Genomic DNA, 24,241 nt, shown 5'->3' with positions numbered 1-24,241 from the left:
GCAGACCTTTATAACTCTGAATGTGCTAATCCGTGTGTGAATAAGAAATGCAAAGCTTGTGGGTATGGTGATAAAGTGACATGGTTAGTTTTGACAACAGTTAATGGGGGACAAAACCTGGAGTAAGGATGTTTCCTAAAACCATGGTGAGTAGCGAGCCATATGAACGATGGTGGAAATATTGGAATGCGGTGTGGGAACCAGAAACGAGATGTAATGAACTGGCAAAGAGAGTCCTCACGAAGTTACGGAGTTAGCTACTGTTATGTGTACCGTGCCTTTGTCCCAGAATGATCAACGTTAAACTGCATTTATCACCTCATCACCATACTCACAAGTTTCGTATTTCTATGGATATTCTCACACAGAGACTGCTATATAAATAAACATATTGAATATAGTGGGGTGGTAAAATGGTGTCCCTTATGTTGTTCTTGTGCACCTTCAAGTCATTTCTGACTTATGGCGACTCTAAGGCAACCCTAATGCAGCGTTTTCTTGGCAAAATTTGTTCAGAGGAGGTTTGCCATTGCCATCCTCTGAGGCTGAGAGTGTGTGACTTGCCCAAGGTCACCCAGTGGGTTTCATGTCTAAGTGGGGAACTGAACCCTGGTCTCCAGAGTCTTAGTCCAACACTCAAACCATGACATCCCACTGGCTCTCAATATACCTTATATAAAATGGCAAAAACAAGATTTTCTTTTTGGAATTTTTTTTTTGGGGGGGGAGGGCGAGGAAATATTTTCAAACCATGAGAGGTGGAATCTGTGGATGCAGAATTTCTGTACATGGAAGGCCAACTGTGATCTATATTTTATACATGTTTTTAAAGTTTCTAAGTTTCTGAATGCCGCAAAACTTAGGTTTGCATTACAGCTCCCAGAACTCCCCTATTGGCAAAAGGGTTCTGGGAACTGTAGTCCAACATTTCCACCCAGCTCTGATACCCATCTCTTCTTCGTTCCTCCACAACACACAGTTTAACCATTTTTCTTCTGCCTCTTCAATTGCCAGTTGCATTTCAAACAATATAAATGCCTAGGTATCAGCAAAAAAAGAGGAGATGCTTCTCTGGAGGCCAATCAAACCCGAGGAGCTTTGTGTTCCTGCTGACCTGAAAGCGAAGAACAAAACCAGCAAAAGACAGCAGGATTTGGTGCATGTGTGTATATATAAGTGGAGAAACAGCAACTGGCAATTCAGTTTTGCTTTGCCAATTGCTGTGGGAGAGACGATTTTGCAGATGTGCTTTTTGGAAAACCTTCCAGGCTCAATGGCGAGATGGTGCTGCATGACAGCGATGGGGAAAATGCTGGCTTGGCCCTTTCCTAGTGCGGCCTCATCAATCTCTTGTCCTTTTCGAAGGCTTTCAGCAAGCTGTTCTTATTTCCCCTGGCCCTGCTGAGAGCTAGAGATGGAATTATTTTGTCCAGCATGTGCTTCTGCTCTTGCAGATGGGTACAACATGAGCAAGTCCAATCCTCTTGTTACTCAAAACGGCCAAGCCATTCAGAGCTCCCACACCACCTCCTCTTCCCAGTCCATAAAACTATCTAAGGCAGCAGCAAACAGGGGTGAGGAATGTGTTCCTCCTCCCATCAATATTATTCTTTCAAATAAAAATGTCCCCATGCCTGGCTGGGGAGGCGTTTCTTCAACCAGCAAATGAACTGGAAGCTGACTTCTGATTTGTGTAGGGGGTGTCCACACTGCATAACAAAAGCAGTTTGACAGCATTTTAACTGCCATGACTCTATCCTACTGAATCCTGAGCAGGGCATTTCTTTGAGCCTAAAGCTGTTTGTTGTATCCTCCCTGTCTGACCTATAACTCCTCTGCTGCCTTAAAAGTAAAATAACTCAACTGGGCAATGTCTTTGCTATGTTCTTGCTGAGCTGGGGATCAAAACCTGGTCTCCAGAGTCTTAGTCCAACACTCAAACCACAACGTCACTCAGCCTAAGTACCATGGGTTTTTATGGGGAAGCTTATGGGGAAAGTGTGGGGCTGGGGAGAAACCAAAATCTGGCAGGAAATCAACTGATTTTTCTACTGAATCTCCATGAACAACCCAAACAGCCACAAAATGTGTTAGTTTGAGTCATCTGAGGACAATTTTTGGTCACAAAAGAAATCAGCTGAGATTTCCCCCCATTTTGCAGAAGATTTTAGGGGCTTCAGGAATCTCAGGGCAAGGGGAGAAAATTCAGGAGCTCAATGCAGTCTCTAGGCTAGACTTTCCCCACCTCTGACTTACAACAAGGGGAAAAGGGGCTTGAATTCACTCCAGAAGATGCTGTGAATCAGCGCCCCCAGTAGCTGGGGATCAGCCCTCATTTCATTTCTGATCGCATGTGGAATTGGTATATATGTGCTTCTGTATAATTTCATACTGGGATGAAGGTGAGGAAAAAAACAAAACCACGTTCTTTGCCTTGTAGCTGTGGAGAGTCCCTTGCTTTGCCCTTCAAAGAGCAGTAGCAGCCCCTCCTGCTGAAGAAATCAAAGGTTTAGCCTCCTTCTCATTAAAGCAATGCTGCTTTCCTTTTCCTTATTTCATGGGAGAAGCAGTAGGGAAGCACACACAGCCCACAGGAGCCCAGCAAGACTGGCTAGTTATTCAAAAAGGTGAGTGCAAACCTACCCAGTGCTTCAAATTTGTAAATATCCACAATCTGTGCAAGAATCATTCTTACACTTGCAAGAATTCTCACCGATAGTACCAGAAAATCTTTGGCTATCAAGGAGCAAAATGTTGTGGCTGGCTGCATCTGCACCGGGGAAATAATCTGGTTTGCTCCGGTGCCACAACCAACTACAGTTCCCAGAATTCCATAGCATGGAGCCATGGCAGTTAAAGCAGTGGCAAACTACATCATTTCCCCAGTGTCTTTTTTTTTTAATCACTGCTGAGCAGGGATTCAAAACCTGGATTCCAGAGTTGTAGTCCAATGCCCAAACAACTGCCCAATGCTGCCTCTCTAAACTTTAATAGTAATGTATTAATAACATAACAAATACATTTTGCAGTTCATTCATGGACTAGATTCCTGTTAATGGTAAAGACTGGTGTAGCCTATGGTTATATGCTTTTAAATTTATCAAGGATGGAGGTATTCAGTACGTTTTTGTGCAGTTCCTTCTTTTCACAGGCACAGCAGCTTCACAGAGGTAGCACACAGCCCCATGGCCATATAGTGTCCAGGGGAGATGTGGGAAGCCTAGCATTGCAGCAAGATGTTTCGTGGCACTTCACCCACCATGAAATGGCCAGATGGTGAGAAGATGCTGGTGAGTGATTGGGAAAGGGGCCCTGTGTAAGGATGGGTGTGGAGCACTATGTTCCAAAAGTGTCATGAAGGGTTGTCATCTTAATGTTTTAACATTAATAAACTGTCTTTATTAAATGATGTCATGCCAGTGCATTAGCAAAAATGTTCATGTTTCCAAAGTCTGGTGGTTTACAAACCCTACAATGTATGCCAACTGACAGAGAGGATATTCTGCCTCTGTAGTCGCTCTTCAACAGGTACTCTGATGATGAGACATCCTCCTCTGTTTTTGGCATTATCATTTTAACTCTGAGCTTTGCACATCTCTGAAGTGTAATTTATTAGGATTGGGACATTAACAAGCATCCCCCTAGTGACATCCCCATGTTTCCCCATCACACACAGGACCCAGAACAATGGATGCAAGGTTCAGGAAAAGAGATTCCACCTCAACATTAGGAGGAACCTCCTGACAGTAAGGGCTGTTCGACAGTGGAACACACTCCCTCAGAGTGTAATTGCATCTCCTTCCTTGGAGGTCTTTAAACAGAAGCTGGATGACCATCTGTCAGGGATGCTTTGATTGAGAGTTCCTGCATGGCAGAATGGGGTTGGACTGGATGGCCCTTGTGGTCTCTTCCAATTCTATGATTCTTCTTTGGAGGTTTTTAAAAAGAGGGGGGGGGGTGGTCATCTGTTTAGGGGTCCTTTGATAGTGTCTTCTTGCATGGCAGGGGTTTGGACTGGATGGCCCTTGTGGTCTCTTCCAACTCTATGATGCTATGAAATACCTTTCTTAGCAGATTCTGATACAGGGAGATTTGAACGGAAGAGATTAGAGTTTGGATTGCATCTGAGGACATACCTGGAGATGATTCATTTAGTGGGATTAAGGCAGTCAATTTCTGGATGGTCTCTAAGCAGGCCTCTTGTTCCTTCCTCATTAAACAGTCTGGATGCATTGAAGTAGCCTGCAAAATAAAGAAAAGGGCTGATGGACTGGATCCAGGATCTCCTTTCCACAGACCAGTGCAGGTGCCTCTGTCCAGTTACTGGGGATCCCTTCTCCCCAGTAGACCTCAGAGCTGACCGGTTCAACAGGATCTCTCAAACTGTTTGCATTTTAGACCCATTTTATGGCAAGGACATATTTTTCCAGCACAATTATGTCATGATAATCTGCTGTTTTCTTTCTTTCTTTAATTTTTTATTGTATTAAAATCAAAATAAAGAAGCATAAAAGAAAACAATCACAAACACTTAACACATACATCAGTTCAAACATACATCGATCACAATACTAACTCACTAACTAACATAACACAATAACATAACAACTGTACTTCGTAACTTCTTAATAATTCTATATCTTTTTATTTTTAACTATGTACTTTCTTTATCTGCTTTGCTTAGTACTCCATGACCAAAATGAAAGACTTCTATATCCTAGAAAGTAAAACTCTTAAATCATACCATTTTCTCTTATTATTAATTAATGTATCATCCTCCCATAAATTAACATTTTATCTGTCTATGTATATTATCTTTATTCTAACGCAGCATACACACTTTATCCTTCTTCTTCTTCAGTGTAAGACGTAATCCAAGCTTTCCAATCTGTTTTAAATTTGTCTAAAGATTTCTTATTCACTAAATGTGTCAATTTATCCCTCATAATAATCATATAATTTTAATTTCCATTCTTCCAATTTTGATATTCTGTACTTTTCTAATATTTTGCATACATTCTGCTGTTTCCCACTTATTCAACAGACCATCGGCTGGTGATATCAGTGGTGCATTAAGAGCACTGTGATGTGCAAAATGAGAAAGAGGGGAGAAGAAAGTGGTTCTAGAACAGTGATCCCCAAACGTTGGTAATCTAGGTGTTTTGAGCTTCAGCTCCCAGAAGCCCTAGCCATCATGGCCAGCAATAAGGAATTCTGGGAGCTGAAGTCCAAAACATCTGGAGGACCAAATTTTGGGAACCATTGTTCTTGAATATGAGAGGTGAAAAGGCATCATTAGACGTGTGGCTGCCATTTTCAGATAAGTAATTACAGATTTCTTTCACTTCGCCTAGATTTATATTTATCCCATTATGCAATTGATTAAACATTGGTCTGCTGCCACCTACATTTTGGTCTTCCTGCTGTTTCACTTTCAAACGGCTCTGGTTGCATTGTTAGTCTCGATTTTATTTTGCAGGCTTCTCATTTCTTTTACCCTCCATGTCTCTTTGAATGCCATTCAAAACCACTAAACACATTTGCATAATTATAATAATTGGAAAATTTCTTAAAAGCCCTCTCCTTGATCCAGTCTTCGTTTCCTCTGCCCACCACTCATGGAGAGCAATGTGCTTCTTTTAATGCTCCAAGTACAATTGCTTAGCACCATGTCGCGAAAAATGATCCTGCAAGTGCAGGTTTCTTTGGGTCTCAGCCTCTTGATTTTACTTCTTTCGCCTCAAGGATGTTTACAGCTTTCTGCCTTCAATTGAGATAAATGAGTTTCCATTTCCCCGGGGCAGAACGCCAAGGATCTGTGCAGAATGCAACACCGTGAGATGGATAATACGGGACAGGGAAAGGCAGGTGGAATGAGGATGAAAGTCAAACAAATGTTCAGAATCAAAGTATCCAAATCTCCCAGGGAGCCCAGAAAAACGTTTGACTGGCAGCGTCCTTGCTGTGGCGATAGTAACAGATTTGATTGGAGAGAAACCACAATGGTGGAAGATGAATTCATCAAAAAGAGGATGTTGCATGCCAAGGCATTCAATGTTCTGTTGAAATTAGATGGCTGGCTTGCAAAAACAAGCCATCTAAAGCTTAAACAGATAAAAGAAGCTAGGCAAGGCAATCAAACCCCTACCTACCAGGGAAAAGTGGAAGATAAGGTTGGGAAGATTAAGATAATAGATGTCATGACAGGTCCTTTTCTAAGTTTGGAGATAAGGCAAATTGGACCTGCTTTCACACACTGCTTTTCAAAAACAACAACAACAACCCTACATGTATCACTATCTAGTGACATCTACCCATGGCAATTACCTGAGTGGTTAGTGTTTCCCAAACTTTGTTCCTCCAGGTGTTTTGGAGCTACCAGCCAATTTGGTCAATAATCAAGAATTCTGGGAGCTTAAGTTCAAAACATCTAGAAGACCAAAGCTGGGGAAACACTGATCTATATCTATATAAGAGCCCTGGTGGCGCGGTAGTTAAATGCTGGTACTGCAACCACAGCGTTGTGAGTTTGATCCCAGAGGACTCCAGGTTGACTCAGCCTTCCATCCTTCTGTAGGTTGCTAAAATGAGTACCCATCGTTTGGGGGCAATTGGCTTAAGTAAACTGCTTAGAGAGTGCTTAGTTCATTATGAAGCAGCATAGAAATGTAAATGCTATTGCTATTGCTCTATATCAGGGGTAGGCAACCTGCGGCCAGCGGGCCGGATGCAGCCCGACAAGGCCTTAGGACCAGCCCCAGCCCGGTCCTGCCGCCGATTGCTGCCGGAGCCTTTGGCCTCTCGCGTGAGGGCGTGGGGCCTTTGGCCTATCAGGAGGAGGCGGGCAAGCGGCGGGCAAGAGGGGCAAGCGGTGGACAAGAGGGGCAATTGTCTATAGAAGCCTCCAAAACATGCATTTATATTAACATTTTTTAAAAAAATCAGCAATTTTTTTTGCGTGTCCTCCATTTTTTTAAAAAAAGTGTCCTCCATTTGAAAATTTTGTCCTACATTTGTACCGGTTTATTTATTTATTTAATTTTTTAAAAAAATTATTTACTTATTTATTTTTTGGCTTTGGTCCCCCAGTTGTCTGAGGGACAGCAACCCGGCCCCCGGCTCAAAAAGGTTGCCTACCCCTGCTCTATATCAATAGGAGGTACCAGATGACTGTGTTTGTATTAGGTGTCCACACTCACAAATGTCTGCTAAAACCATCTCTAAAAGAACAGATAGACTGGGTTTGGAGTAACTAATACATGCCATCTGCACTCCTCCTCACAAAGGCAGCTGGCAGCTTGATTTTTCTTCCACAAAGGCTGCTTGATTGTGCTTTTGTTCACTGTCTTGATGGGAAAGTAAATTATTACCACTTGCAAAGTCTTCAGGCAATGTGTATCAACAAAAAGGAATTAGAACTTTTTCAAGATACCACCATTGTGGAGCCAAAGGGGCAAAGAGGATATAGTGTGACATGTCTGGTGGAAAGGACAAAAGACCAGCACCCTGAAGATGCAAATATGCAGGTGAGCTAAGAAAAAACATATATAGAGCTAAATCATGTGTAAATGTCATGTGGGCCTCCACATGTGGTTGACCTGCAGCTCCCAGCTTTCCTTGACTATACAGGCTAGGGCTCATGGGACCTGCAGTCCAACAACATCTGGAAAGCTGCATGACTCTTACCCTGATGTAAATCCAACTGATTACCCCTCAGCTCTTTGTAAGACCCCCCCCCCCCCACTGTAGCAAGCCCAAATACTTAAATTTTCCACTGGGGTCTTTGTCAAAATGGCCCTCCGTGGTCCTTCTCAAAACTTCCCATCACCATTTTGAGAAGAGCTGCCAAGGAAAAGTAGTTATTTGAAGGTAGCACAGATTCTGGGGTGATCAGACCTCCAGCTCTCCTGTTCAAGAGGCATTTTTTTTTTTTTTTTTTTTTTGGAGAGGATCCATTTTTAAAAAAAGAAATGTTGAAATGTTTCTTGGTCACTTTCCGACGCGGCGATGATGAAGGAGCATTGCTGAAGCCTGACGAGAAAGCTTTAATTGGTTTGGTAATTAAATTAAAGCTATCGTGCCCTTGGCTTTTAAACTCATCCATTTTGGCACTAACATGGTGTCCTGAGAAGATCCCTCTTCTAATTGCCTCCCCAGAGGTTTCCTGAAAAGGGAGGGATTTTTGTTCTCGTTGTTATCAGAATTAGCAATTGGAGAGGGGAGAACTAGGAGCAGAGTTGGCAACTGGGATTTCAGAAACAATCAACTTTTCATTGGTGCCGTTCCTTTAAAAGAAGAAAATAAAAAAGAGCTTTGAGATGGGAATGGTGATGGGTTTTGTCCAAGATGGCAAAGCTCAAATCTCTTCATTAGAATAATTATTCCAAAGGATGATGCCCAGATTTCAAAGCAGACAGAACGCTAATCTTCTTAATACATTTTTGTCTCTGTTGCAATAGGGGATGGCATAAAAGCACACCAATTCAGAACAGACTGAAGTTGGAAGCAACAACACAAAATGTACGGGACATTCCAGTTCAACAAATTAAACTCAATGGAAAATATCTCGCTTGGGGCGAAAATGACGGAGAATGTACATCAAGGGGAAGACTAATGGAAGAACTACAGAGGAAAATACAGGAGAAAGAGATGGTTATCAAAGTCATCCTTTATTTGTATGTTTTCCCAAAAATGAAGGCTCTAAACCTTTGTTGATTGGGGGCACATCTGCACTGTTGAAATAATACAGTTTGAAATAATGCAGGTCCAAAACACACGGCAGAAATAATCCAGTTTGAGACTGGTTTAACTAACCTGGCTCAATGCTAGGGAATTCTGGGAACTGTAGTTTTGTGATATATTTAGCCTTCTCTGTTAAAGAGCTTTGGTGCCATAATAAACTACGATTCCCAGGATTCCCTAGCACTGTGCCAGGCCAGCTGAAGAAATAATCAAATTGGATTATTTCTGCAATGTGTTTTGGACCATAGAAAAGAGGTCTTGGATTATTTCTGCAGTGTGCTTTGGGTCACAGTAATGACACCATTTTAACTGCCACGGTTCCATCCTACAGAATCTTGGGATTTATAGCCTTGGGATCTGAAGCACCAGCACTCTTGGGCAAAGAAAGCTAAAGACCTTGTAAAACTACAATTCCCAGGATTCCATAGGATCGAGTTACAGCACTTAAAGTGATGTATAACTGTATCATTTCTACAGCGTAGATGCACCTTGGGTTCTCTTTCCTGTGTGCACCTTTGTTCCGGGAGAAGCATTCATTTTTGTTCACAAGATTATTTTGGCATTCTTAAATTTAGAGGGGAAATCTACAGAGACTTTCAATATGGAAAAAAATGGTATCACATTGGACTATTCTAGAAAAGGGTGGAAATAATATTTTAATATATATATATATATATATATATATATATATTCAATGGTAGAAAAATATCTTTTTTGAAGGCCAAGAAATCCCGATGAGAAGAATGCTGCACTGATAAGAATCCTTGCAATTTGGGACTTAGTTGCACAAAAACTGCACATGAGTGTTTTGTACAGAAAATAGCATTTTCAGTGTTGAAAATAATATTTTTTTGTGCGAAACAGCCACATGAAAATTTTGCACAGAAACAAAACTGCTAAAACAACCCATTATTTCCTTTGAGAAGAAAGTTAATGATGAATTACATTAATCAAAAAATCCTAGAAAGACACAAAGAAATGTATCTGACTTCACATGAGTTTTAAAAGGCCGGGTTTGATACGTCAAGGCTTCGATTAAGAAGTACACAGAAATTGGATCTGGCCACATTTGATCATTTGGTGGTTGGAACAGAATTCTGACTTACACAAAAAGCTTACAGAAAAGAGAGCTGTGACCTTGTAAGTCTGACTTACACGATCGTAATTCTGTAACAGGCAGCATTTTCTGTGTCAAAAACAAAATTTCTGAACTGAAAACTGGCTTTCTGTAAAAAATAAAATAGCATTTTATGCAAGAATCTTGTTTTCAGCAATTTAAACATGCTAAAAAGTGTCATTTTTGACACAGAAAATACTGTTTTCCTCTCAGAAAACTCATTTTCTGGGCAGAAAATGGTGTTTTCTGTGCAAAAATGAAACCCACCTGCATTTTTGTGCAGAATAAGTTTCAAACTGTGAATCATCTAGATTTCTCATCTTCTGGATTTTCCAACACTCAGGAAACCCATTTTTGAAACATATTCTTTCATTCTGTTTATGGATCATCAGGGTGCTACTCTTTCCATCACAGTCCAAGAAGCACAATTATTTGCATAATGGTTACCCTTGAGGACCTCTTCATGTGCTAGGGATGGAGGGAATATTTGATGATTCGGGAGGGAAAAAGCAAAAAAAGGACTTCTCAAGTGTCAGGAAACCCCAGCAAGGAGAATCATCTGGAAGACACTCTTGCAGTTCCCCCAACCAAGTCTTGAAATAGACCCCAAAGGCTACTGTCACCATTGCAGCTTTGACCATGTAGCAGCCAGATAGAGGACATCTGAAGATCATTGCTCAGGATGTTATGATCGATGGCTCACAATGATACAGGCATCTTCCAAGACCTTCCAAGGGCCCCCTAGAAATCCCAGAAGATAACATAACCATCATGCAGCTGCTATCAGAAAACGGCCAGTGGTGATCCTCAATTGACCCCCACTGTCCATCATGACCCCCTTTCATTACATGGCCATCTTTTTTGGGGGGAGCAGCAAAAAAGGGGAGTCTATGGAAGGCAACCTTCTCCTCCTGTGAGAATTCAAGGATATAGCCATGTTAATCTGTAGAATCAGTATGTAGAGAGATCTTGCAGCACCTTTGAGACTAACTAAAAGAAAGAAAGTGGCAGCATGAGCTTTCAAAGACTTCAGTCTACTTCCTCAGATGCATTCCTCAGTTCCACTCCACCAAATGCATCTGAGGAAGTAGACAGAAGTCTACAAATGCTCATGCTGCCAAGTTCTTTCTTTCAGATAGTCTCAATGGTGCTACATGATCTCTGTACTCCTGTGAGGACGTCTTCCAAAACTACACAGTTTTCAAAGGTTTTCTTGCAGTAGGGAGGAAACCAAAAAAAATATCCCTCTGCCCTTGCAAATTAATATTTTAACATTCTATATGCAAAGAACATCATTTAATTAGAAATTAATTAAATAAGTTCAAAACTTAACATATTTGTGAATTCCACACATGGTGTCTCGCACACAATCACACGCACATACCACAATGCTCACAGATATGCACCCTCTCTGTCATGCTCTTTCATATTTTAGAAGACTTGCACACAAGGCCCCTCCCTCCATAACTGTCATCTTTCGGCCGGTGAGGGAGAGAACAGGCTGCTCAGCGTCATCAGGAGCTAGCCTGAAGATAGAGCGCCCTCCCTCCATAACTGTCATCTTTCAGACGGTGAGGGAGAGAACAGGCTAGTCCAGCTCCATCAGGGCTAGCCTGAAGATAGAGGCTCCTCCCTCCATAACTCTCATCTTTTGGCCAGTGAGGGAGAGAACAGGCCGGCTCAGCATCATCAGAAGCTAGCCTGAAGATAGAGTGCCCTCCCTCCATAACTGTCATCTTTCAGCCTGTGAGGGAGAGAATTGGCTGGCCCAGTTCCACCAGGGCTAGCCTGAAGAAGAAGAGTCCTCCCTCCAGTCCATCTGCCTTGGTCCAGGCCTCAGAGGGAGAGAAGAATGCTGGACCTGATCCCCTCCCCCCTCACCATTCCCTTATCCTTTTTGTGTCATGTCTTTTTAGATTGTAAGCCTGAGGGCAGGGAACCGTCTATTATCCCCTCTGTTGTAAACCGCTCGGATTCCCAGTGATTGGGCGGTATATAAATAAAACCTATCATCATCATCATCATCATCATTTACTCTCTCACAGTCATTCAGAAACATTCATTCTCCTGCATATATACACAAGCACTTGTACAAGTACGTCAAATAGAAATGAAGAAAGTGATTGGACATATAAGTGTGACAAGTGTGAGAGATTGTGTGTGAGTGCACATATTTGAGGGAGAGAGAGTCAGGAAAACAGCATGACTATGTGTGTAAGAGAAAGTCAATCACACGCCAACTGAGGGTGACTGTTTCTTCAAAGCAGGCTTGCCACTGCCATCTTCTGAGGCTGAGAGTGTGTGACTTGCACAAGGTTACTCAGTGGGTTTCCATGGCTGAGCAGGGATTTGAACCCTGGTCTCTAGCATCATGGTCCAGCACTCAAACCACTATGCCACACTAGTTCTCTCCATCCCCTGTGTGTGCATATATGTATATTTTAGACTGCATGCATTTGGCAGGGCTGGCAGTTTTTTGTCATTGCTTTACTTGTAAAGCACCATGTACATTGATGTGTGTGCATGTGTGTGTGTGTCTGTGTGTGCTTTCAAGTCATGTGTCAACTGACGAATTTCACAGGGCTTTCTTGGACATGGTGGTTTTGCCACTTCCTCCCTCTGAAATATCCCATCAAAGCACTATCTAAGACTTAGCTTAAATCAGACAGGATTGTACATCAATAATGCAATACAAATAAACAGTAACAACAATAATAAAGTACTCTGGGGAACATGAGCAGCAGGATCTAATGCTGCTCTTGTGGGTTTCCTGTAAACATGTGGTTGGCCATTTTGGGAACAAATATCTCTGAAAAGCTCTGACTATACATTTTTTAAAAATTATTTTATTACTCGTCACTCAACTGCTTTTTAATGCGTTCACGGATGCCCAGCTGCAGACTATGCTTCTTGCAGTTAGTAATGTATTCAAAATTTTGGCAGCTGCCAGCCAAAACCTGCCTCTATATTTAACCTTGGCGGTTCCTGCCATGGCACTGGGCGGTCGATGCGGCAGAGCCTCATGAACAAGGCCTGCCTCTGTGTACTAGCCGGGAATGAGCGCACACTATGCTTTTAGCATCTAAAACAAATCCTCAGCATTCTCCAGATCAGATCAGATTAGCTCTGGCTAAGTCAGAACAATACAACTCTCCTGCTAGTTTTCTTTGATCAAAAGACCTAAGCAACCCAAACAACCCCTCACAAAATCCTGAGGAAAGAAGATGCTATCAGGGTGTATTGCAAAAAGAGGAGAGATTCCAGATTTGAATGTCCGTCCCCTAGTGTAAAAATAAAAACACCCTCCCTGAGATTAGAAGAGCAGCAAAACAAAGAGACGAGTTCTAGTCCAGCTGGTTTAGTTTTCAATTTTAAGAGATTTTTTTAAATACACACACACACACACACACCTGAAATTGAAAAACTAACCTATTAACACATATATGCATTGTTTAAAATGCAATTCTAGATGAGCTTTCTGATCTGCCGAAGTCCTTTTCATGACTGGAGGATGCTCACATCTCATTCTGCCAGGCGGGTAAACTAAGGGTGCAACTTCACTCTAAAAATAATGTCATCTGAAACCACTGAAGTTCCATCCTATGGAATACAAGGATTTGTAGTTTTACAAGGTCTTTAATTTTCTATGCCAAAGTGTGCTGGTACCTCACCAAGTTACCAATCCCAGGATTCTGTAGTATGGAGCCATGGCAGTTAAAGTGGTGTCAAGCTCCACTATTCCTACAGTGTAGATGCATCTAACCCAAAGCCTCAGTTCTTTTGAAGCATTGCACTGAATAGGCTGACAAAATGTGTGTGGCCTTTCAACCCCAGATCAGTAAAGGCTGTTGAATTTCAGGCGTGTAACTACGGGGATGGGAGAAATTGAGGACACTATTCTCTTCCACTAAGAATTATGTGCCTCTAAGGAAAATTTCCTTCTGTTAAAAATTTGTATCACTGTGGTAACTAAAATATCGCTTGGGCATTCTCAATAGGCCCCCAGAGAGAAAGGGCAGACAAAGTAACCAGGGGAATGTGAACATGGAATATAGAAGTGTTCTAGGTGCAAATGCTTTGCAAGGTCTTATTCTCTCCAATGCTCAGAAATTTAAGGATTGAAGGAAAAACTTATTTGGAAGTCAGAATTCTTATTTGGGAAGACAATGCCCTCTTTCCCTTGCACAGCTACACCTTGCTGGATTTAAATAGCAGAAATAATGGGGGTATGCACACACAAACATACACCAAGGCTGCTGCCACATTGCAGAATTAATGCAATTAATTGACGCTGCTTTATTAGCCATGGCTTCATCCTATGGGATCCTGGGATCTGTAGTTGGCTGTGGCACCAGAGCTCCCTAACAGAGAAGGCTAAATATCTCACAAAACTACAAATACAAACTGGAATTCCCCAGCATTGAGCCACGGCAATTAAAGCAGTGTCAAACTGCATTAATTCTGTAGTGTAGGTGCAGCCCCAAGTAGGATCAAGGACTTATATTTGGCACACAAAGTGAAATTCAGTGAGATATAGTGGGTACTTTCTTGTGCAAAAAAGCTATTTAACATGGCTGCAAATCTGTATCAGCTACTTAGAGAAGTGTACTTAACTAAGCATCTTCTCTTGGTCTGCCCTCCACCCCACAAACCTGAAGGAAATATCATTCATCCATGTCTCATTTCCAACAGAATTGACCTCCTTCTCTTCATGCAGCTGATATCCAGTAAAGACAGTTGGTGGTGAGTTACGATCATGCCAAAAGGTCACACTTGTGACTAAGCAGCCCTCTTAAATACAAACTGTCCCATATTCATGACTCTCTTGGTTAGCTTCAATTAGATGCATTAATTACATTGTTAAATGATGAGTCAGGCTGTAACAAATCCTATGGATTCCATGAGTGTTAATTCAGGAATTTAGAGAAGCTAACAGAAAGGAGTTGCATAAAACGTATGCAAAGCACTGGAGAGAATTTTGCATTTCTTCATGGCCTAACATATGCAAAGCTTTAGGAAAATGTGGGACGCTAAGGCAGGAGATGGGAAATATCGATTGAAGTAGGATTGATCAACATGACTCAACTCTTTCTCTGCCATTATCTTCCCAATTTTTCCTCCCTCTCCCAATAAAATCAGCTTGTCAAAATATCCAAAGCATATCGAAATGCACCCCAAAACTGGAATTCAAGTGGATAGGGCCATAGTTCTGGTGGAGTCATAAATACAATTGTGGTTTACTGTGGAATTAATGGAAAGTTCATACTATGAAAAATGTTTAGCTTTGCAGGTGGCGTTTCCCTTATCCAAAATGCCTGAGATCAGAAGTATTTTGGAATATTTGCATATACATACTGATATCTTGGAGATGGGTATAAACACAAAATTTTAAAGTTTAAACACAAAATTCATTTATGTTTCATATACACACACATAACCTGATGGTATTTTTTTACACAGCATTTTTAATACTTTTGCACATGAAATATGTGTGTGCAGTGAACCATCAGAAAGCAAAGGTTTCACTATCATAGCTTCCCATTTAAAAAAAAAATTAGATTTTTGGAGCGATTTGGATTTCAGAATTCCAGATAACGGAGACTCAACCTATATTTATCAGCATCAAGCCTGTCTCCTTCAGGCAGTGCTGCTGTATGAATTTTGAATGGATTGTATTCTGGTTAGGTCATTTTGAAAAAATGCATCCAATTCCACATGCTCTCTTCCACACTTCATGGAATAAGTGAGGTATATGAAGCCACCTGGTAGATCCAGCTAAATTATTAGTGTTAATAATACTAATTATTATTCGCCAAGGTATCTCAAGAAGTGTCTTTTCCCCTTCCTTCTGTTGAAAGCTTTTAGCTGGAGATGCCACAAGCAGAAACGGAAAACCATGCAACACATGTGCTCTACTTTGGATTGCATCAATGCACTTGAAGCACATGTTGATCCATGCTGCCACCACTCCAAGCTTGTATCAAATATACTCAGAAACATTCAGTGCACTCACAGAGGCAATGTGGGTCCAAATACATGTGTTTCAGAGAAAGCAAGCTGTCAAGAAACTCACGACTCAGAGCCGTCACATCCTCCCACACTTGTGAATCACACACCTGCATGTGTGGGTGTGATGACATCAGCAGGTGACATCATCAAGCCAAGCAAGATGTTCTTCACAGACTGCTAGAAAAGCTAGGATCTACTGGAAAATGAGCCCCAAGGGATAATTGCATTATGGTCTAATTATGTCCCGCTGAGTTCCTTCTCAGCCACTGCTATTTGAGGGTCAAGAGACATGTTCAGTATCTTGGACAGCTCATTTAAAGTCAACAATAAGAGCATCATCCCCCTTTTAACAGTCCAAGTGGAAGGACAACAGCTATTGCAATGGACCTACTAGGGAAACGAATTCAAAAATTGTTTGCTAATTTATTTATTTGGAACACTTATACCCCACTCTTCAGCTTCAAAGGCTCTTGGAGAGGCTCACTGTTCTCACAAATGTGAACATTCCCCAAAGAACAACAGAGGATACCTCTCAGAGATGAGGAGGAAAATAAGAAAAACACTTTCTTATTCTCCCATGTGAGAATGAGACAAGTAAACTTTTACATCCCTACCTGAATGTCCCCTACCTGAATGTATTCACAGACTACAGTCCATCAGCAATGGGTTGAACAGAGATTATGGTTTCTTGGCAGACTACACACATTTCAACACTCTCTAACCCGCATCCTCATGACAACTTCAACACATACCCCTCTCTGCATTCCAGTACCCATCCATATAGGGCCTGAGAAGATGGGCCATGATAGCACAGAGTGAGCCCATGCTATCCTGGCCCCAGTGCTTACCTGGGTTAGTCCTGGGTCAGCGTGTGAATGGAGGCATGTTCGCACACCCATCTTTGCACTGACCCAGGACCAGGACAGGTGTGTGCTCCTTACCTTGCCCTGTGTCGCCCTGTCTGGGAAACTCCTCCCCACCTCCCGTTGGTGCATTTGGTGTCGAAACCGGGTGTCTGGCTGCACCCATGTGGCCAGCCATCCCATTTCTACATCAGACAAGGGGCTCCTGAGGCAGAGCAATGGCCAGTAAGGTACGGAGCATGGGGTGGTGGTGCAAACACCCAGGTTTTGCTATGGAGGTTCTCAGAAACTATGCACAAAACCAGGGCTATTTCAGCACAGAGTAAAGGCTCCTTTGGATCCACATATTATCATGCAGCATTGAGCCCAATCCCCCCCTGAGGTTTTTGACCTGCATCATCTGATTTAGACAATGCAATGCCAGGGGGAATCTGAGCTTTTTTGGCCTGTGTGAACATCCCCAAGATTACTTATTCTCCTTGGGTTTATGCAACATTCTTCCTCCTGCCTTTGTCCCCCAACAACCATTATCAAAACTGAACTTATCAGCTCATCTCTATACCACAAGATTTTGAATTTGAATTGACATTCTTACACACAACCAGCTTATATAGGTCCATCTCTGGACTCACCACTCCAAACATACATTTGAGAAGCTCAAGTCTACAAAAGGTCATGCTAGCGACTTCTCTATTTTAGTTAGTCTCAAAGGTGCTATGAGATCACTTTGATTTTCCAGACTAACATGGCTAGGTCTTTGAATGATCCCTATCTGAGATGAGGAAGCAAAACACAGCTTGCATCCAAGTTAACCAAAGAATTGTGTATTTCTGTATAAGTCTGCCTAGGTTTAAGATCTACAGGAGAGGTTTTTCTCAGCTCCACCACCTTTAAAGGTACATTTGGTTAGGGAAATGGAAGTGGTCCTTCTCCGGGGAAATTCAGTTGTCCCTTTCTATTGTGCAGCAGGCAAAGGCTACTATTCAGCAACCTTACTGGTTCTAAAGGAAGGGACTGGGCTTTAAACTTTAAAATATTTTATGTTAAAATGTTTAATGTTAAAAGCAGAGCTGCGTGAGCAAAATGATTATGCTCTGGATGCATCAGGCAAGCTATTAGCCGAAACGTTTTGAGGATTGTTGCAAAAGATAGTCTAAAAAAACAGTATCCGCCAAGAGACGTCCACCTAGGCAGTGAATAGATGAGTGATACCCATCCATAAAATGGGCAAATAAGTGTTTCAGAGAGGAGCAAATCAGTGTTGTTTGTTCAGATTTTATAAATATTCCTATTTGTATATTCTCCATTTCCCAACCAACTTGATCAGACCCTCTTCCCTCAGTCTTCACCAGCAGCGTCTAAATGAGCCAACAGGACTGTTAAGCAGGCTGCTGATTCAGCACTCAGAATTCAGGAATGGGCTTATTATTGCCTGGAAAAGTCTCCCCCTGATACTTGTTATTAATAGCCGACTCTGAAATATCTGCAGGCAATCTGTTTCCTTTTCTCACCAAAGCTTACACTCTATTTTCCCCCAGTCCCCCCCCCCCCCCCGGCATTTCAATAGCAGCAAAGATATCACCTCAACTGTCCAGAAGAATAATTTCAAATCCTGCCCTGTTTGCTGGAATGGCTGATGGAACAAATTGGAGTGGCTGGGTACCAGATCCAAATGTTGCCTTACATGTCAGAGTCATGAATCTGTTTTGAGTTTTATTCCTGGCCACAATATTCCAGATAAAGTCTGACCAAAGCAGAATAGAGTGGCATTATCACTTGCCTTGATAAATCATTTAGTCTTAAAGATGCTGTTAGATCCCCCCTTTCCTTTTTATGCATATGCAACAGTTAAACTTGTAGAACTCTGCTGACACAACTGTGAATTGACTGCAAACATTACACCATGTCCCCCCCCCCCAAAAAAAAATATATATAACTGAATGTGGTAAAGGAAATTACAAATGTGCAAATCACCAACAGAATGTTCACTCTCTTTTGAAAAACCGTACAATGAAGGAGGCTCATCCAGCCATGAAGTAGTTTATTATACTGTCAGTGTGTTTATGGTCTTTCCTTAGTGGGAGGATAAGATATCTAGGTGAGCACATGATGGACCATTTCGGTATGTATGAGCTGTAGAAAGAGGACAGCCCATCCAGTATCTTGTAAGCTTTTTTTGGAATTGGTGAGATAGGATAAAGCACCTTTTCTCTTCCAGGTATTTTGGACTACTGTTCCCTTACCACACTGTCTGGGGCTCTTGGGATTTGTTGACTGTTGTTGTTGTTGTATATATTTCTATCCCACCTTTTCCCCAAATTGGGATTTCAAGCGATTTGCAATGATTAAAAAAATTTGTTAAAAATCCAATTGAGGATTTAAACACCAATTGAAGTTGAAAACACCAGGCATGTCCAAGGTTTCCCACCACTGCGATAAAACATTTCTTCTCTTGCTGTTGTTGTATGTACTGTATTTATATCCCATCTTTTTATCAGCTCAGGACTCAAGAGTTAAAAATGGAAAAATGAAAAAGTTTCAAAGTACTTAATCCATCACAAAAAAATTAAAACCAGTTAAAAAACAAATCCTGGAATTTGTAGTTCAGCTGGGCACTAGAGCTCTCAGACTGAGAAGTCTAAATACCATGTCATGGAGCCATGGCAGTTAAAGTAGGATGAATAAATAAATAAATAAATAAATAATACCCCCCCCCCTGCTTTTCTGTAATAAAACAATCAAAGATAATAGTTCTGTAATTGTGTAATGTGAATGGGTCTGAATCTTCTTTACTTTGTTGTTGTTGTTGTTGTGTGCTTTCAAGTCATTTCTGACTTATGGCAATCATGGAGTTTTCTTGGCAAGATTTGCTCAGAGAGTTTGCCTCGGCCTTCCTCTGAGGTTGAGAGAGTGGGACTTGCTCAAGATCACCCAATGGATTTTCATGGCTGAGCAGAAATGCCATAAGTGCTTTCTGACTTATGGTGTTGTTGTTGTTATTGTTGTTAACCACCCTCGATCTGATCCCGACTCATGGCAACACTGTGGATGAGACATCTCCAAGACCCCCCCCCCCTATCCTCCACTACCCTTCCCAGTTTCTGCAGATTCATACCCATGACCTCCTTATTTGAGCCCATCCATCTAACATGTGGTCTTCCTCTCTTCCTAATTCCTTCCTTTTCCCAACATTATTGTCTTTTCTACTGTGTCCTGTCTTCTCATAATGTGGCCAAAGTATGATAGCCTCAATTTAGTCATATTTGCCTCCAGGGAAATTTCATGCTTGATCTGCTCTAGGACCCATTTGTTTGTCCTTTTGGCTGTCCATGGTATCCTCAGCACTCTTTTCCAGCACCACATCTCAAATGAATTTATTCTCTTTTTGTCCATTTTCTTAATTGTCTAGCTCTCTCATCCTCACATGGGAATGAGGAATATAATTGCTTGTACAATTCTGACTTTCATACTTGTTTGCTTTTGCTCTTTAGGACCTTTTCTAGGTCTTTCCTAGCTGCCCTCCTATTCTTAGTCTTCTTCTGATTTTTTGACTGAAGTCCCTGTTCTGATCTATGTTTGATCCCAGGTATAGGAACTCTTTTACTATTTTTAATTCCTCATTGTCTACACTGAACTTATGAAGATCCTCCATGGTCCTTATTTTTGTTTTCTTTATATTCAACAGTAAGCCTGCCATTGCACTTTCCTTCCTCAGTAGTTGCTTGAGGTCTCAAATGTTTTCTGCTAATAGTATGTTGTCTTCTGCATATCTTAGACTGCTGATGTCCCTTCTTCCTATTTTCACTCCTCCTTCTTCTGTATTCAAGCCTTCTCTTTGTATAATATTTTCTGCAAACATGTTGAAAAGATAGTGTAACAGGATGCATCCTTGTCTGACCCCTTTGCCAACTGGGAACCATTCCATTTCTCTGTCTTATGTTTTAATCATTGCCTCTTGTCCAGAGTATAGATTCCTCATCAGGATTATTAGATGTGTTGGAACTTCCATGTTTTTAAGGGCATTCCATAGCCTGTCATGATCTATGCAGTCAAAGGCTTTGCTATAGTCTATAAAGCACTTATGGTGACCCTAAGCCGAACCTAATATGGAGTTTTCTTGGAAAGATTTGTTCAGAGGAGATTTGCCATTGCCTTCCCCTGAGGCTGAGAGTGTGCAACTTGCCCAAGGCCACCCAGTGAATTTCCATGGCTGAGCAGCAATGCTATACATCATTTCCAATTGACATGAACCCTAAGCCAAACCTATCATGGGGTTTTCCTGGCAAGAATTGTTCAGAGGAGGTTTGTCACTGCCTTTCCCTGCAGCTGAGAGCATGTGATTTGTCCAAGGTCATCCAAAGGGTTTCACGGTCAAGCGGGAAATTGAACCCTGGTCTCCAGAGTCATAGTCCAATGCTCCAACCATGTTACCTTAAACATGGTTAAAACAGATCTCTTCTACTGAGCTCCATGCGCTCCCCATCTGCTCCCCTATGTTCTCCCTGGCTGGTATTGATCTCGCAGTGTTTCATCGCACCCTGCTATTTGTGCATGAGAGTGTGGCTCACACCTTCTTTTGATGACAGAGTTATCATACTAATCGTGGGGAACCATTTATTATCTGCACATTCCAACCTTGAAATGCGAGGCAAGGCATCTACGAGAAGCCTCCATCCTTAGAGCTCCCGATCCCACCTGATTGAATTACTACTGGCACTTAAAAACACCTGCATTGCAGTTGGCTTTAACATTCAGTTCCAATCCCCCCTTCTTCCCCAAAGGCAAACTCCGTGACTCACAAATCCAATTGTTTCCCGGGTGCCTTGGGTAACCAGTTTAAAAGAGGACAGGAGCACTGAAGGTTTTACCCTTCATTTACCCGGTAATAGGGTGACTTCACTTAGCTTTTCTGGCAAAAACACCTCGACAGCAGCCACATTAAGCACCGTTCAATGGAACATGGCTGAAGCTGCTGCGGAGACAGCTGAATCAGCTGTGAGAATGTCATCTCTTGGGTTTTCTAACTGCAACAGAATGAATAGGTCGTTTGAGGAATGGGGAAACCCTCCTGGGCTCTGCCAGACTTTCACCAAGAATCCTTAGACACAAAAAGAAGATTTTGGTTTATTTTTGTTTTCTCAATATTGCTTGGGGATGCAAAATAATAATAAACACATGTGGACTTCCCCTGGGAAGAAAAATGTTTCTGTAGGAATGCATTTCCTTATTAAAGCTGCTGCCATGCTGCAAAAGTAATGCAGCTTGAAACTGCTTTAATTGCCATAGCTCTATCCTATGGGATCCTGAGATCTGTAGTTTGTTGTGATACGAGAATTCTCTGGCAGACCAGATTGAAAATACTTCTGTTGTTTATTGTTATTGTGTGCCTTCAAGTCATTAGGTGACCTAAGGTGAACCTATCATGAGGTTTTCTTGGCAAAGTATGTTCAGAGTTGGTTTCCTATTGCTTTGCCCTGTGGCTGAGAGAGTGTGACTTGCCCAAGGTGGATTTTGTGGCTGAGCTGGAAATCAAATCCTGGTCTCCAGAGTCACAGTCCAACACTCAAACCATTATGCCACACTGGCTCTCAACAAACTACAATACATCAAGGAAGTACCAATCTCAGAATTCTGCAGGATAGAGTCATGGCAATTCTGCAGTGCAGATGCAGCTTAAGTTTCTTCTTAAAGGAAACAGTAAGTAATTTTAATATTTTTCCATTTTCTGGAAGAGTCTTTAAAAAACAGTTTTCAAAGCTAGTTCAAGACTGATTCTATGCAAAACTGAGGCATGGTGAGAAGGGGTGTCACATAAAAGAAATGACATTGTGTACATAAAATATTATTTACAAAGAAATGCCATTTCCAAGGAAGAAAATGCTTCCTGTAAAGAAAATCCCAATCTAAATCAACCATGGGTAAAATTTGCAGACAACAATTTGCAGAGAACCTCTCAGCCTTCTCTTCTCCAGGCTAAACATACCCAGCTCCCTAACTTGCTCCTCATAAGGCATGGTTTCACCATTTTGGTGGCCCTCCTTTGAACACTCTCTATTTTCTCCAGAACTTTTATGGATTGTGGTGCCCAGAACTGGACATAGTATTCCAGGTGAGGCTTGACCAAAGCAGAATAATGTGGCACTATTATTTTCCTCAATCTTCTAGACACTATACGTCTATTGAAGCAGCCTACTTCACAGCCAAAAATTTATCTTTCTTACCTTCTCTTGTGTGAAGCTGCAGTATGTACCAAGCAAAGAAAATGCCTCTGCTCCCTGTTGCAGACCCCAGAATGGTGGGTAGAAGGGAGGCTTGAGCCCCCCAAGAATAGGCTGGAGGGCAGGTGGCTGAGTGTCCTAAAATGATGTGCCATAATTGTACCACCAAGGCTTCTGTACGGAATAGCCTCCCCAGGCATTATCAATCATAAATGTACTAAAAGATCAAGCACTAAGAAATATTAAGACGGCGATAGTTAATGAAGCCTCCTGGGAATAATTAAAGGATGCCTGCACACTTACTTGGGAGTAAGTTTGACTGACTACATGGAGGGGACTTTTAAGAATACATTGTGCTTGCAAGTATCTTCATATTTAAACATGACTGGATGATAACAGGTGGTGAAAGTAATTTGTCTCGCATTTGGGACCATTAAAAGACCCGAGACAAATTCAGAACATACTCAACCTCATCTGATTTTGGAAGTGAAATAGAGTCAGGCTAGGATACTAGTTGGATGAAAGACCATCATACTAGTGATCTCCAGGTAGGGCTAGTAAAGAATCTTTCCGGGAACCCTGGAGAGTAATCATTTAGCAATAGCATTTACATTTCTATACCACTTCACAGTGAACTCAGCACTCTCTAAGTAGTTAACGATCTGCAAACCAATTGCTGGGCACTCATTTTACTGACCTACGAAATAATAAAATAATAAATAAATAAAATAATAAAACTTTTATTTATATACCGCCCTTCCATTGATCAGGGCGGTGAACAACATGGTGAAAAACAATACATACATAAGACAATTAAAAACAATATAAAAACCCCTGGTCAGCCGTCCGTCTTGCCGTCAGCGGAGAGAGGGAGGCCATCTAGGACTTCACTCGGGGAATGCAGTTTGAAATAGAAGGGTTTTTAAATCCCTTCTAAACTGGGCCAGGGAGGTGGCCGAGCGGAGCTCTGTGGGCAGCGTGTTCCAAAGGGTCGGGGCAATGATGGAGTATGTCCTCCTCACAGTAGAGGAGAGTTTGGCCCCAGGGACCCTAAGTAATTGCTGCCCAGAAGTTCTGAGGGTGCGGGGCGGAATGTATGGGGAGAGGCGGTCCTTCAGGTATCCTGGGCCCAAGCCATGTAGGGCTTTATAGGTAATCACCAACACCTTGTACTGTGCCCGGAAGCGAATAGGCAGCCAGTGCAGCTCTTTAAGCACTGGTGTAATATGGCTGGTCCTGGAAGTACCAGTGACCAGCCTGGCCGCCATATTCTGTACCAACTGTAGCTTCCG

The 24,241-nt window shown here is 41.9% G+C and overlaps 1 protein-coding gene across 10 annotated transcripts in view; it reads right to left on the bottom strand.

The window, feature by feature from the left end:
* The window catches only part of LOC149310106 (pituitary adenylate cyclase-activating polypeptide type I receptor-like), a 130,281-nt gene that overhangs the window by 59,686 nt on the left and 46,354 nt on the right, over positions 1-24,241 (bottom strand). For all 10 annotated transcript variants that reach the window (XM_089533710.1, XM_089533708.1, XM_089533707.1 and 7 more), the window contains one exon: positions 4,137-4,242. In XM_089533710.1, the coding sequence (XP_089389836.1) occupies positions 4,137-4,242 (106 nt within the window). The remainder of the gene's footprint in view (positions 1-4,136; positions 4,243-24,241) is intronic.

The sequence above is a fragment of the Sceloporus occidentalis genome, unplaced genomic scaffold (assembly GCF_023333645.1).
Source record: "Sceloporus occidentalis isolate IW3139 unplaced genomic scaffold, rSceOcc1.0.p SCAF_7, whole genome shotgun sequence".
NCBI lineage: Eukaryota > Metazoa > Chordata > Lepidosauria > Squamata > Phrynosomatidae > Sceloporus > Sceloporus occidentalis.
The sequence above is the reverse complement of the archived record's forward strand: the minus strand, read 5'-3'. Positions and strand labels throughout refer to the sequence as shown.